Genomic DNA, 12,607 nt, shown 5'->3' on the forward strand with positions numbered 1-12,607 from the left:
TTAGTCATCTATCATGGCATTATGAGCCACAAGTACTGTACATTTGAATATAAGACAAGATTGGGTTGCATGATTTGCATCTCTTTTTGAGACCCCATTCTGTTGGTACTATTTAAGAAAGTTACAGGAACTCCACTTTTCTCTTTTTGACTCACTCGTGTAACCCTACAAGTGGGGTCTGGGAAGGGCGGTGTTACCCCTACCTTGTGAAGGTGGTAGAGACGTTTCTGAAAGGCCCTTGGTTCACTTTGTTTACATTATCTCAAATATTTGGCATCTCTTAAATGCTGAATGAATACATTGAATGTAACCCAAAGTGATCATAAGTTATTCATTATGCAAGTTGATCCAGACAGCATCGTTATCGAAAATAAATAAATAAAATAGAACATAGCACAAAAGAGAACCAAAAAAGTTGTGTGAAGATACCTTATTATCTGCAATTATGACTGAACAATACAAATACTACAACATCCTCTCAACTCTAAATCAATTGCCATGTATTTCTGAAGTATTCAACTCAGAGGCCAAGTAAGATCTATGTACATAAACTGCTCTGTTACACCTACATGCTAATTCCAAAAATCGACTGCACTCTAGTTTAATAAAATGAATCTTGTGTTAGAGAAGAAAAACAAGAGGGAAAAAATGAAACCTTTTGGCCGGGGTGTATGTGTTAAAAAATCAATATGGCTGCTCTAGCCAATACCTTCAGGTCTGATTCCTACTTTGCTGGACATGTAAAATGCCATCAGCCGGTGAGAATTGACAACTATCAAAACGTATCCTGCAAAAGAACAAAGTAAACCCAGATTAATTTCCATCCGAACACCAAAAGATATCAGTGCACTGAGGAGAGTTGTCGACCACCCTACTTCTTAATATATAAAAGTAGTACATTTTTTAAGGATCCGACAGGAGTGCGGCATAATTTTGGAGAGTCTAAGCAACATAGCAAATCGACAGTGCAAATTTGAAAAAATCATTCATTTTCATGTTTTACCTTCACATTTCTTTTTCCTTTCCTCAATTTCATGAACACGGCTACAAGTTTTTGGATCAGTGAAGAGCACACGGGGGCACCCTTCTAGATGTCTATACGTAGAAAGTTACCTAGTTTCTTCCTTAATCTTCACGTTAGGTTCCATTTTAATTGGGCAATATACAGAATTAGATAGACAGGCAAGAGAATGTATAATGGATTTTAATCATCCCCCCTAGCCAATAACTTTCAATCTCCTTCCCCTCCACATCACCAAATACCAAAAACATCAATTTCTTCTCATCAAAATTTCATGTCTATAGAGCTAAGGAAACCAAAGCAAGAGGAACTTTGAAGCACCAGGAGAGAAATGGAAAATGAAAACAGGATAACTAGAACAAAAGGCTTCAGAGAAGAAAAGAGCAAGACTACAAAATTTTGCAAGTTGTGCTCCAGCTATTCCAATTATCAAATTCTTGTAATTCCTTCTTCTCCTCCTTTTACCTCTACGGCTTTACACTGATTATATAGGTGCTTCATTTTGAGTTTTCTAGGCACTTCATGGATAATACAAGTAGGTTGATGATTATCCCTATTACTAATACTGGACACTAGTAGAGGAGTTATAACGATAATAATAACATTACTCTTATTAATATGTTTCTAGGCTAATTGACTTTTTTTTTAAAAAAAGGAAATACTATGTTAGAAGTATATAAATTACAAAAACAAGTCAAAGTAGATTGTCCCACACTAGCACTTCTGGCAGTAAAACTAATTTTCTTGTGGAAATCTACAAATTCTAAGAAAATCAAGTTTTATTTATGTAAATGTGAAAACCCCATATATAAAAGTGGTATGGAAAAGTACAGTACAACAACATACCCAGTATCATCCCACAAATGAGTTCTGGGAGGGTAGGATGTATGGAAACCTTACCCCTACCTTTGTGTGGTAGAGAGGTTGTTTCCGGTAGAGCCTCGGCATTGAAAAGCAGAGTACGTAGAGAAAAAAAAAGACTTCCTAAGAGTATCCAATCATCTAACAATAAACAGTGTCCGCCAAGGTACTCCAAACTTCTATGAAACAACAAAAGTGATTCTCTGATATATAAAAACAAACTTTCAATCTCTTCGAAAATCTGATTTTTCTCTCCAAATGTCATGAGCACAAATAAGCAACTTCCCAAGGTTTTTTTCTTCTCTTCCTTCTAGTTGGCCAACTTAAAAACAAGCCTTTCAATTGCTGACTTTACCTATTTAATACCAAACAGGCTCCGAATCGTGGAGTCCAAGCTCTTATTCTTCTAACTGCCTGATGTTAAAACAAGTCTTTAACAATTGCCGACATTACCTATTCAGTACCAAACAGGTTCCATTCAACCACCAATTGTTGTTGAAACTGACAGAGAAACAATAAGTGGATCACATCTTTCCACTACCATATAACACCAACTGAATTCTGAAATGAGTGATATTCCTCTTCCTCAGATTCTCGGTAGTAAAGATGACCCCCAAGTTTCCAACCAGATAAAGAAAAAAAGTTTTATTTGCATCCTTGGTACCATACTGAGGAGTACAGAAAGGCCCTGTCTCATCCTTCTCAGTAATCTATGAGAGAGAGAGACAAAACTGTGAAAATCCTTTGTTCTGTTCTTCTCACTTCCAGGACCTCTAAACTCGGTGAAATTCTCTGCTTCTGCATAGTACCTCAAGTAAGTCATGGAGTAAATTTGCTAGTGGCTCAGCCTTCCTTAATTTTCTTCCATTTAAAAAAAAGTAAATAAAGATGTCCCTCTTTTTATTATGTTACCAAGGTTTTCTCTATGGTACCAAACAGAAGGAATATGTCTGTTAGGGTCAACTTGATTTCTGACATCAATTTTAGGCCGGTAGATTTTTTTTTTGAGAATTAGGCTGGTAGAACTTTTCAAAGGGTGAATGGGTACGTGTAAATATATGAGTGGTCCATCAAAAGTTACTCTCTCGCAGCTATCAGGGGCGTGTACCCCAATGTCGTCACCCCACATACAATCTTTTCGAACTGTAGGGAGGTGAGCTATTTGTATTACAGAAGCATAGTCACCAGCCAATTTTTCACGGTCTCTAGTTTTTCTTTGTTGACAGAGTTTGAGAATGTAGATCTTTGTCAAAAGATAGCTTGTTCGGAAGAATCATCTCAAAAGTTGGTTCAACTATGGATTCACCTTTCTTGGTTGATTTGGATTTTTCTGAAGCCTTGCCAGAGAAAGGCTTGCAACCTGAAAGAGAAAGTGACTTTTCGCAACAAGTAATCGAAACATCTTGATGCGGAGAAGGCGGCGCAGACATGAGGAATATGGTGAGTGATTGTTAAAAGGATCGAGAAAATTAAAATTTTGTCAATTATACATCCAATGAAGATATGAATGTCGAGGAAGGATGAGCAAAGTCAAAAAAGGAATTGTTGTGAGGGAGAATTTGACAACTAAAGTAATTACATGCTCACCTCACAACAAATTCCTTTTTTGACTTTGCTCATCCTTCCTCGACATTCATATCTTCATTGGATGTTTATTGACAAAATATTAATTTTCTCGATCCTTTTAACAATCACCCACCATATTCCTCATGTTTGTGCCTTCTTCTCCACATCAAGATGTTTCGATTACTTGTTGCGAAAAGTCACTTTCTCTTTCGGGTTGCAAGCCTTTCTCTGGCAAGGCTTCAAAAAAATCCAAATCAAACAAGAAAGGTGAATTTACAGTTGAACCAACTTTTGAGATGATTCTTCCGAACAAGCTATCTTTTGACAAAGATCTACATTCTCGAACTTTGTCAACAAAGAAAACTAGTGACCGTGAAAAATTGGCTGGTGACTATGCTTCTGTAATACAAATAGCTCACCTCCCTACAGTTCGAAAAGATTGTATGTGGGGTGACGACATTGGGGTACACGCCCCTAATAGCTGCGAGAGAGTGACTTTTGAAAAGTTGGACCACTCATATATTTACACATACCCATTCACCCATCCTTGGTATCATACTGAGGAGTACAGAAAGGCCCCGTCTCATCCTTCTCAGTAATCTATGAGAGAGAGAGAGAGAGACAAAACTGTGAAAATCCTTTGTTCTGTTCTTCTCACTTCCAGGACCTCTAAACTCGGTGAAATTCTCTGCTTCTGCATAGTACCTCAAGTAAGTCATGGAGTAAATTTGCTAGTGGCTCAGCCTTCCTTAATTTTCTTCCATTTAAAAAAAAGTAAATAAAGATATCCCTCTTTTTATTATGTTACCAAGTTTTTCTCAGTTTCTCTTATGGTACCAAACAGAAGGAATATGTCTGTTAGGGTCAACTTGATTTCTGACTTCAATTTTAGGCTGGTAGAATTTTTATTTTATTTTTGAGAATTAGGCTGATAGAATTTTTGAACCACATAAAACTCTTGGATCCAATTTTAGCCTTGATTCATCTCATACTGAGCCCAACTTCTGTCAGTAGAAAAGTGTCACGAAACCCACTTAGGCTTCTCAACTTGTTTACACCCCTCTATTGCAAACATTTACAACTATAATTAGTTGCTCAGAGTCAAAAGTGAGGCTATAAAACAATTTACAAATATCCATAATGGTGCCAAAGGATCACAAGTTTTTTTCTTCTTAGGACAATAAACAAATACAACATTTATAGTTAATGACTAATGGTTGCCTAGATTGTAGGACGAGAGAAGGAATAATAGGGATGAAAACTGATAAGTGTGTGTGAGAACTACAGGAAGCACAAAGGGAAAATAAGAAACAGATGAGAAAAAAGGGCAGCCCCGTGCAAAAGAGCTCCCGTTATGCATGGGGTGGCGAAGGGCCGGACCACAAGGGTTTATTGTACGCAGCTTACCCTACATTTCTGCAAGAAGTTGTTTCCACGGCTTGAGCCTGTGAACTCTTGGTCAGATGGCAGCAACTTTACCAGTTACACCAAGGATCCCCTTCAAAAAAAGGAATTAGAGAAAAATGAAAATAGCAGTGTAGTTAAAGGCCGGTGTTTTATCGCTTAAAAGCGATGGGTTATCGTTGTATGGTGAAGCCATCCACTTCAGAGAACATGTGCATGGTGATCCAACTGAGTAGCGATGAGTTCTTTGAATCTCAACTTTGAGGATTTGTACTAAAGTTAGCATCATTGTACATCGAACGCTGAAATTAATTATTTTAATTGCAACTTGAATATTATAGAGCTAAATACATATATGTTTGATACTCTATAATTTTCCGTAAATTGTGCGGTTCACTTTGCTTTACTTCTTGCCTTTCACTTCAAGCCTCGTAAACCTTGTGGCCCTTTTGCGTTTTTCCTTTTTGAAACCACTGGAAAATAGTTCCATGAACTCATTCATAAGAGTTAATTAAGACAAAGTGGAGAAAGACGTACAATGGTTCCACAAACTCACTTCACTAAATGTTCCAGACCATTTCATGTCAGGACTAGCTAATAAGCAACTTGGAAGAAACTTGAAGAATATTAAGAAAGAGCACATCATAAAACCTACATTTCACTAAAGTAAGGAGTTCTTAAAATTTCTTTAGTTTTACCAGAAGGGAGTGTCACAATTAAATAGTTCTTTACATTTCAAATTGAACGTTATGTTTTCAGTTTCAGTTGAGTAGACCCAATGTTCACTTTCCAACAGCAACAACATACCCAATGTAATCCCACATGTGGGGTATGGCGAGGGTGGGCCGTGCCTAGAACTTACGCCTACCTTTAGTGGGGTATGGCGAGGGTGGGCTGTGCCTAGAAATTTACCCCTACCTTTAGTGGGGTAGAGAGGTCATTTCCGATAGACCCTAGGCTCAAGAAAAATTGTGTTTCAGAACACTTCCCAATAGCAAAACAACAATCTATATCATGTTACAGAAGATCTAATAGGTCTCACTTTTTAACAGTTCCAAAACCCATACATCTAAGATAGTACACTTCCACCAAGTCAGCAACTAAAAATTCTAAAATACCACTTGGTACATGTTATAGAACTTCTACAGTTAGTTTGGGACTCTAATGGAGTCCTAGAGAAAAACAATTGCATCAACTAACTTAACCGATCTTAGCTACATTTATGACAAATGCCCAAAGCATTTTAAAATTCCCCCAAACAGACATCTTCCCTTGTATGGGGACAAAATATCTACAGATAACAAGTCTTTGATACTAAGATCCACTTCACTCTTCCTTACACAAACTACTCCCTCTATTCCTTTTTACTTGTCCCTTGTTAATTTGGCACTCCCCTTAAAAAACTATTATTAGAAGTTTGTTTACTAAATTATTTTTATTAATTATGCTTTGGAAATTTAAGTTTGATTACTAGTTCTTTATTTTTTTTTCATAAAGGTAACCTAGATTACTAGTACTTTATGTAACTCCTCAAAGATAACGGCAACACTGAAAGAAAGTAATGAATCTCTCTTGATTTGCTAAAATGGACAAGAAAAAAGGAAAAACTATTTTTAGTATAAGGGGCAAGTAAAAAGGAATGGAGGGTACATAAGTCAGTTAAGTGATAATGTGACCACTTCAACAGTCTGCTTCTTTTGAATGCTACTCATCTATAGCTACATTATGAACTACCACATCCACAAGTGAGATGAAGAAATTCACTAGAATTCATTCTGAAGCTTTACCCTCCACCTACACCCAGTCTATAAAGCAAAAGATTTTGAAAGAAAGGAAAAAAAAAACAAATATTGCAGTCATTGTTTTCTCCCTTAACATCCAAAAAATATATCATAGAAAAACAATTCCTTAGCACTTCTTGTGCGTCAAAGCTAGAAATTTTCAGAAGAGATATTTTATTTTTGTCTCTCTAAAGACTTTCCTATCTTCTACCTTGCAAGACGTTTGATCCACAAATCCAAAGTAACTTTGCTATTTATTTTTTGATAGTAACAAAGATGTACTGCTAGGCGCCAGCTTGTGCACACCTCAACTAATTCTCTAAGGAACCTACTTCACCCCACAAATATAGATACGAGATAATTTTAACTACCAATGCTAGCACAGATACAAGACAACTTTGACCACCAAGGCGGCAGATAGGAAGAATTCATTCGCTGCTGGGATACAAACCTTAACCTCTGTTCCCAAAGTTGCTACTCCGACTTTTTGGGTGCAATTGCACAGATAGCCAATTTTGGGATACCCATTGAAGCCACAGCCTAAGTTCATAAAGTTTTGTAAGTTCAGACACGTCAGACTGAAGTTGCAAAAAATCGTGTTTGAAATTACAAATTTGTCTGAAGTTTGGTATTGCTTGTGCAAGCAAACATCCGACATATGCGTCAAAAGTTTGACTTGTCAAAGACCAAACTTCAAACATGTATATCTGAAGTTTGAACTACCAATACCTCCAGTTTCGACATATTTGTTCAAAACAAAAAATAGTTTTTATGAAATTTGAACTACCAATTTCCATCCCTGCCTAAAGTTACCAGTTTCTGGCAAAAAAAAATCATCCCTGCCAATGTTTCCCAGCTTTTCCAACAACATCCACTTGATCGGAACAAACTGTTCATATGCAAAATTCAAGACTCACTTCTTCAAGCCTGCAACAATGGTGATTTTTAGATGGTGTTGTAATTTACTCCCAGATATTTGGATATAAGAGTTAATGGATTAGTTCTTTTATGGTTTTGATAGGCTTTGATTCAAACGTTATACTTTATTGATGTAAAATAGATTCAAAAAACACTATTATACAACAACTAAGAAGAAGAAGAAGAAAAGACGGAAGAGCGTCCAAGTAGGCTTCCCCGTGAACTAGTAGAATCTCTTCTTCTGCTTTTTGAATCATTTCAACCCAAACCATCAAAACCAACACATAGCTTTCTGTATATTAAAAGGAAAAATATGAATGATCAATCTGGCGCGCTCTATCATCTATGGTTTTACACAAAATCAAATTTCCAAAATGAACGCTTCACACTTCAATCTAGAGAAGGTTCACCATAGGTTGGACTTCCTCAGACGCCCCAGATTGATAAATAGGGAATAGATTTCTCCAAAATCATCTCATATGAGCCACTCTCCAGGGATGATAATCATGTGAATGGGGTTCACAGACACAAGAAAACCCTTGTATCTTTGAAGATTCCCATACTGCAATAAAAAGATAAATGCAAGTGTTGGAGGCTACATTTTGAAGGAGCTTTGTTGAGCCATGTAGAATAAATGTAGTTATCCCACTTGACCTGTGACTTTAACAAATGCAGTCTATCTTATCTGGGTTTTAAATATTTGGAATTAAGCATTTGATAGCATTTAACTTCTTTAATACTGAACAAGCAAGCCTTATACTGCTTGATACATTTTTCTCCACTAACTCTTAGGAGTTATTAGGGGTGTAAATTGCTGAGATTCAACATTCAAGCTAGCAACCAAAATAATCACCACAACTAAAACTTTCTTTCTCTTAAATTGTTGCTGCTTTCCTTCTAAATGATTAGTTTGATACAAAACAGGCTGCTATTTAAAATAAAAGGGGATGAGATTGAGATGCAGCACTGTTCATCAATTCCAGCGAAAGATAAGTCAGCAGATATAATTAGAGTTTTATAGATCAAGGGAGAACACATTTCTTCTTCAGCTTTTACCACTACATTGAGCATGAAATATGCTAATTATCTTATTCTTATGACATGCTTCACTTAAACTTCATTAAGAATCATGATTGTGGTGGAGTGGGGAGGAAATCCAAATGAACGGTGAACCCCAAAGCAAAAAGTGCAAAAGACAACTACCTATTCAGATTATTTGTATAAAGAAGTTAATATGAAAATACTAACATGTCGGGATACATGACGAACAGACTGCTGCTATTGTTTATTATCAGGGAAACTTTGGTAATCTTTAAAGCTATCAATTCTAAATGAACCATCTTTTCTCTTGTTTTTATGCTTGATGACCAAGTCTCAGAAATTCTAAAAGCAGAAGGAACTTAATTTCTTGCTACTACGAAAACTTGAGCAAAAAATGAAAACAAGGGTTTTAAAGGCAATCTCACTCACCTTGTGCACTTGACCTGTAAAAGGTCAGTTCCTTCATCATGAAGCTCAGCAACAACTCCGCTTACCAGCATTCACGCAGCTGCTTCTGAAACAGAAGATTTTTTTCAGCTTAGCTTCCTCTTCAATCGAGCTTCAGCGAGAGTAGTTGAAGAAACCATAGATGAGAGGCTATTGTAAGATTAGAAATTAACTCACTTATTTCTGCTTTCTGGAGCTGCAGATCAATTCTCAAAAAATCATTTGACTCGTATTAATTAACCATCTAGTTTGGACAATTCTCTTGCCAAGATGACATATGTCTGGAAACTAATATTGCAGCTCTTGGATTCCATGACATGAAGAAGCTTCATGCACAATTCAGATTCTCTCTCCTTGAGTAAACCATCAATCAGGATGGTCCAAACAATCTCATCATTGTTCCACTTTTTCCCAAGCATGTTTTCAAATAGCACTTCAACTTCTTGTAGTCGGCTACTTCTACAGAGAGCACAAATGAGTGATTGATAAATTGACAAAGGAGGTTGAAAACCTTGTTGAATCAATGAATCAAATATTTCCAAAGCAGCATCCACTTTTAAATTGTTGCAATAAGAAACTAAAAGAGAGCAATATGCTGCACTAGTAGGACTGAAGCCTTTCTCCCTCATATGTTCAATCAACTGGTCTGCCTCATAAGTTTTACCATCTCTATACAGACCAAGAATTAAAGTGCAATATGTGCCTTCATTCGGCTCACAACCAATTTCCGACATTCTATTTAGTAGAGTACATAACAGCTCAATACTAACATCCTTCTTGCTAGCTGTGCTACTATACACTGTTTCACGCTTGACGGAGACCTTCCCTGAAATCAACTCATGTTCCTTTTGCAATCCTTTCAACAATACACCAAAGGTTCTATAATTTGGTTGACAACCCTTATCAACCATCTGGTGAAGAAGTAAAAGTGCATGATCTAGTTTATCCAATGCTACAAAACCATCAATTAGTGAAGTATAAGTCACATAATCAGGAGCTAATCCTTTTTTCTCCATTTCTCTGAGTAAGCTCTCTGCTTTATCAGCCTGACCTTCAAGACATAAGCCATAGATTAGCGAACTGTAAGTGTACAGGTTCGGCATGCAATTTCTTCTCTCCATATCATGCAAAATCTCAAATGCAAGATGAGTTTCACCATTCCTACAAAGACCATCAATCAAAGTTGAGTAGGTGATTACATTTGGGAGCAGTTCACTTTCTGCCAGCTTATTACATAGTCTTTTTACTTCCAAAAGCCTGTTTTTTTTGGACAAACCATTTATGATAGCATTGTAAGTTTCAATGCCTGGACTGCAACCACTCTCTTCCATCCTTTTAAGTAATGCAAGTGCATCATCTATTTTCTCTTCCTTCGAGAGACCATCAATTAGAGCTGTATAGTTTACCTTGTTTGGACTTAAACCATTCTTTATCATTTCCTGAAAGAGAGCCGAAGCTAAATCAAGCTTGCCCCTCTTGCAGAAACCAGAAATAAGTTCGGCATAAGTCCATTCATCAGCTTTACATCCACTATTCTTCATCAAATCCAGCAGTCTCATAGCATTGCCCAGAAAGCCCCGTTTAAGGTAGCCATTAATTAGGGTATTATAAGTAATCACTGTTGGAGCCGGACCCACCTTTAGCATTTCACTGAGTAAAACCATTGCCCTTTCAATATTCCCAACCAAGCATAATCCATGGATCAGTGCATTGCAAGTTATAGTGTTGGGTTTGTATCCATGTGCTTCAATCCAACGGAAAATATTAAAAGCTCTGTCTATATTTTTTGCTCTACACAATTCAGTTATCAATATATTGAATGTAACCATAGTTGGGAGCAAACCTTTTCTCAACATGTCGTGATACAATCCAATTGCCACTTCAAGGAGTCCAGATTGAGACAGTCCACTAATTAGAGCTGTATATGTCTGGACATTTGGTTCACATCCCCTCTTTCTCATGTTCACTACAAGATCAACAGCCTCTTTCTCACGTCCAACTGCACACAAGGAACTAACTGGAACTGTGTATGTATACACAGTGGGTTCAATACCTTTCTCAATCATCTCGTCAAGCATATCCATAGCCTCATCGACTCTCCCCTCCGAACAAAGTCCATTTATAAGAGTAGTATAAGTTGCTGCATTCGGATCTATTCCATCCTGAACCATCCGATCAAATACCACAAATGCTGCATCCAAGTCCCTGTTCCTACAATGACCCAGAATCAGAGATGTATATGTAAACACATCGGGACTCAATTCCCGCTGATAAATATGACTCATTATCATCTTGGCCTCTTCAACTCTCCCTTTCTTGCACAATATGTTTATCATAGTGTTAAAAGTTAATAAACTTGGCACCGTTCCACTGCTCATGATTTCTTGATAAGCACTCTTAGCTGCCTCAACCATCTCAAACTTACCCAATTGAATCAACAAAGTATTAAAGCTATACAAAGTATACCCAAGACCTTTTCTGCTAAGTTCACTTAAATACTCAATAACCCATTTCATTTCCTCCTGGTTTCTACAACCTTTGATCATCAATATCCTCACATGATCAGCAGGAGCAAATTTCTTGTCAAAAACAAGCCTATTCAACATGGAAACATAACAGTTCCTATCATGTTTGTAAAAATGCCTCTTAGAAACCCAGTAAAAAAACTGCAAAGCTACTTCAGTATTTTCATGGATCTCAACGAGTTTTGCCACGTGTGGGGGTCTTAATATGGAGCTCAATGACTGAAGCTCTCCATTTGTCTGCCATTGCAGCCGCGGATTAGACAAAATATCCGACACCTTAGAAACAATAAACAAAAGCCTCTTACTTTCTTCTGTTTGTATGGACTCAGATTGATCAAAAAGATCGGGTTTTGATGTAAATTGAAGACGACCCAGATAAGTAAAACCCCTGAACTTGCTCCTTCGATGCGGATTTAAGGAATAGAGAAATATGGGTTTGAGGGGCTTTACCATTTCGAGCAGTGAATGTGAGGATAACAGTGTGAAGAGTTCATGAAGATGGTGTGGGATTGATCAGAAGAAAATGGTGCAGTGTTGCTGTGTTGAGTCATGGGTGAACGTGGTCATGAGGAGACCACAACAGAAATGGTGGAAGAGAGGAGAATATAGGGAAGGGGGGGCTGCGTAGGTGCAAATGCAATGGCATCAAACCTCAGTAGCCAAAGCCCAAAAGGGCCCCAATGGCTTGCTTTTGAGGTTTTGGACTGTAAAAGATTTTAGGGTTATTCTCAGATTTCCAAAAATATTCTGGGCAAGATGATGAATGGTGTTTGATCAAAGATTTTTGTTTGGTTTGGTGGTTGGTTAGAGTTATGCTCGTATTTGTGAGATTAATTATACTAATGAGTATAATATCGTATGTATGTATTAGTTATACATAGAATATTCGTTATTTCATTTTTTGTTTTTTCTAAAATAATACTTAAATAGATTTTCGCATAACTTATATATGTATTGGTTATGTGGATTTTTAAATTGTTAAGCAAATGTTATGTTAATTTTATATATGGATAACTTATTTTTTATTTGGAAAAGACTCGAAT

The 12,607-nt window shown here is 36.9% G+C and overlaps 1 protein-coding gene across 2 annotated transcripts; it reads right to left on the reverse strand.

Moving 5' to 3' along the window:
- Nucleotides 1–430: 430 nt before the first annotated feature.
- On the reverse strand, nucleotides 431–12,301 carry LOC125876020 (pentatricopeptide repeat-containing protein At5g65560-like). Of its 2 annotated transcripts, XM_049557114.1 has the most exons (4): nucleotides 9,217–12,301; nucleotides 9,022–9,106; nucleotides 7,085–7,560; nucleotides 431–787 (listed from the first exon to the last, which is right to left on the reverse strand). In XM_049557114.1, exon 1 carries the CDS (start codon nucleotides 12,015–12,017, stop codon nucleotides 9,276–9,278), a length of 2,742 nt encoding a protein of 913 aa, XP_049413071.1. In that variant the 5' UTR covers nucleotides 12,018–12,301; the 3' UTR covers nucleotides 431–787; nucleotides 7,085–7,560; nucleotides 9,022–9,106; nucleotides 9,217–9,275. The 2 variants fall into 2 exon arrangements, with proteins under 2 accessions (XP_049413071.1, XP_049413070.1); XM_049557113.1 differs by lacking the exon at nucleotides 7,085–7,560.
- Between the last annotated feature and the right edge of the window lie 306 nt (nucleotides 12,302–12,607).

The sequence above is a fragment of the Solanum stenotomum genome, chromosome 9 (genome assembly GCF_019186545.1).
Source record: "Solanum stenotomum isolate F172 chromosome 9, ASM1918654v1, whole genome shotgun sequence".
In the NCBI taxonomy this organism is placed as follows: Eukaryota; Viridiplantae; Streptophyta; class Magnoliopsida; order Solanales; family Solanaceae; genus Solanum; species Solanum stenotomum.

Coding starts and splice junctions, on each gene's coding strand:
- LOC125876020 (XM_049557113.1), bottom strand. CDS start 12,017: ATGGTAAAGCCCCTCAAACCCATATTTCTCTATTCCTTAAATCCGCAT.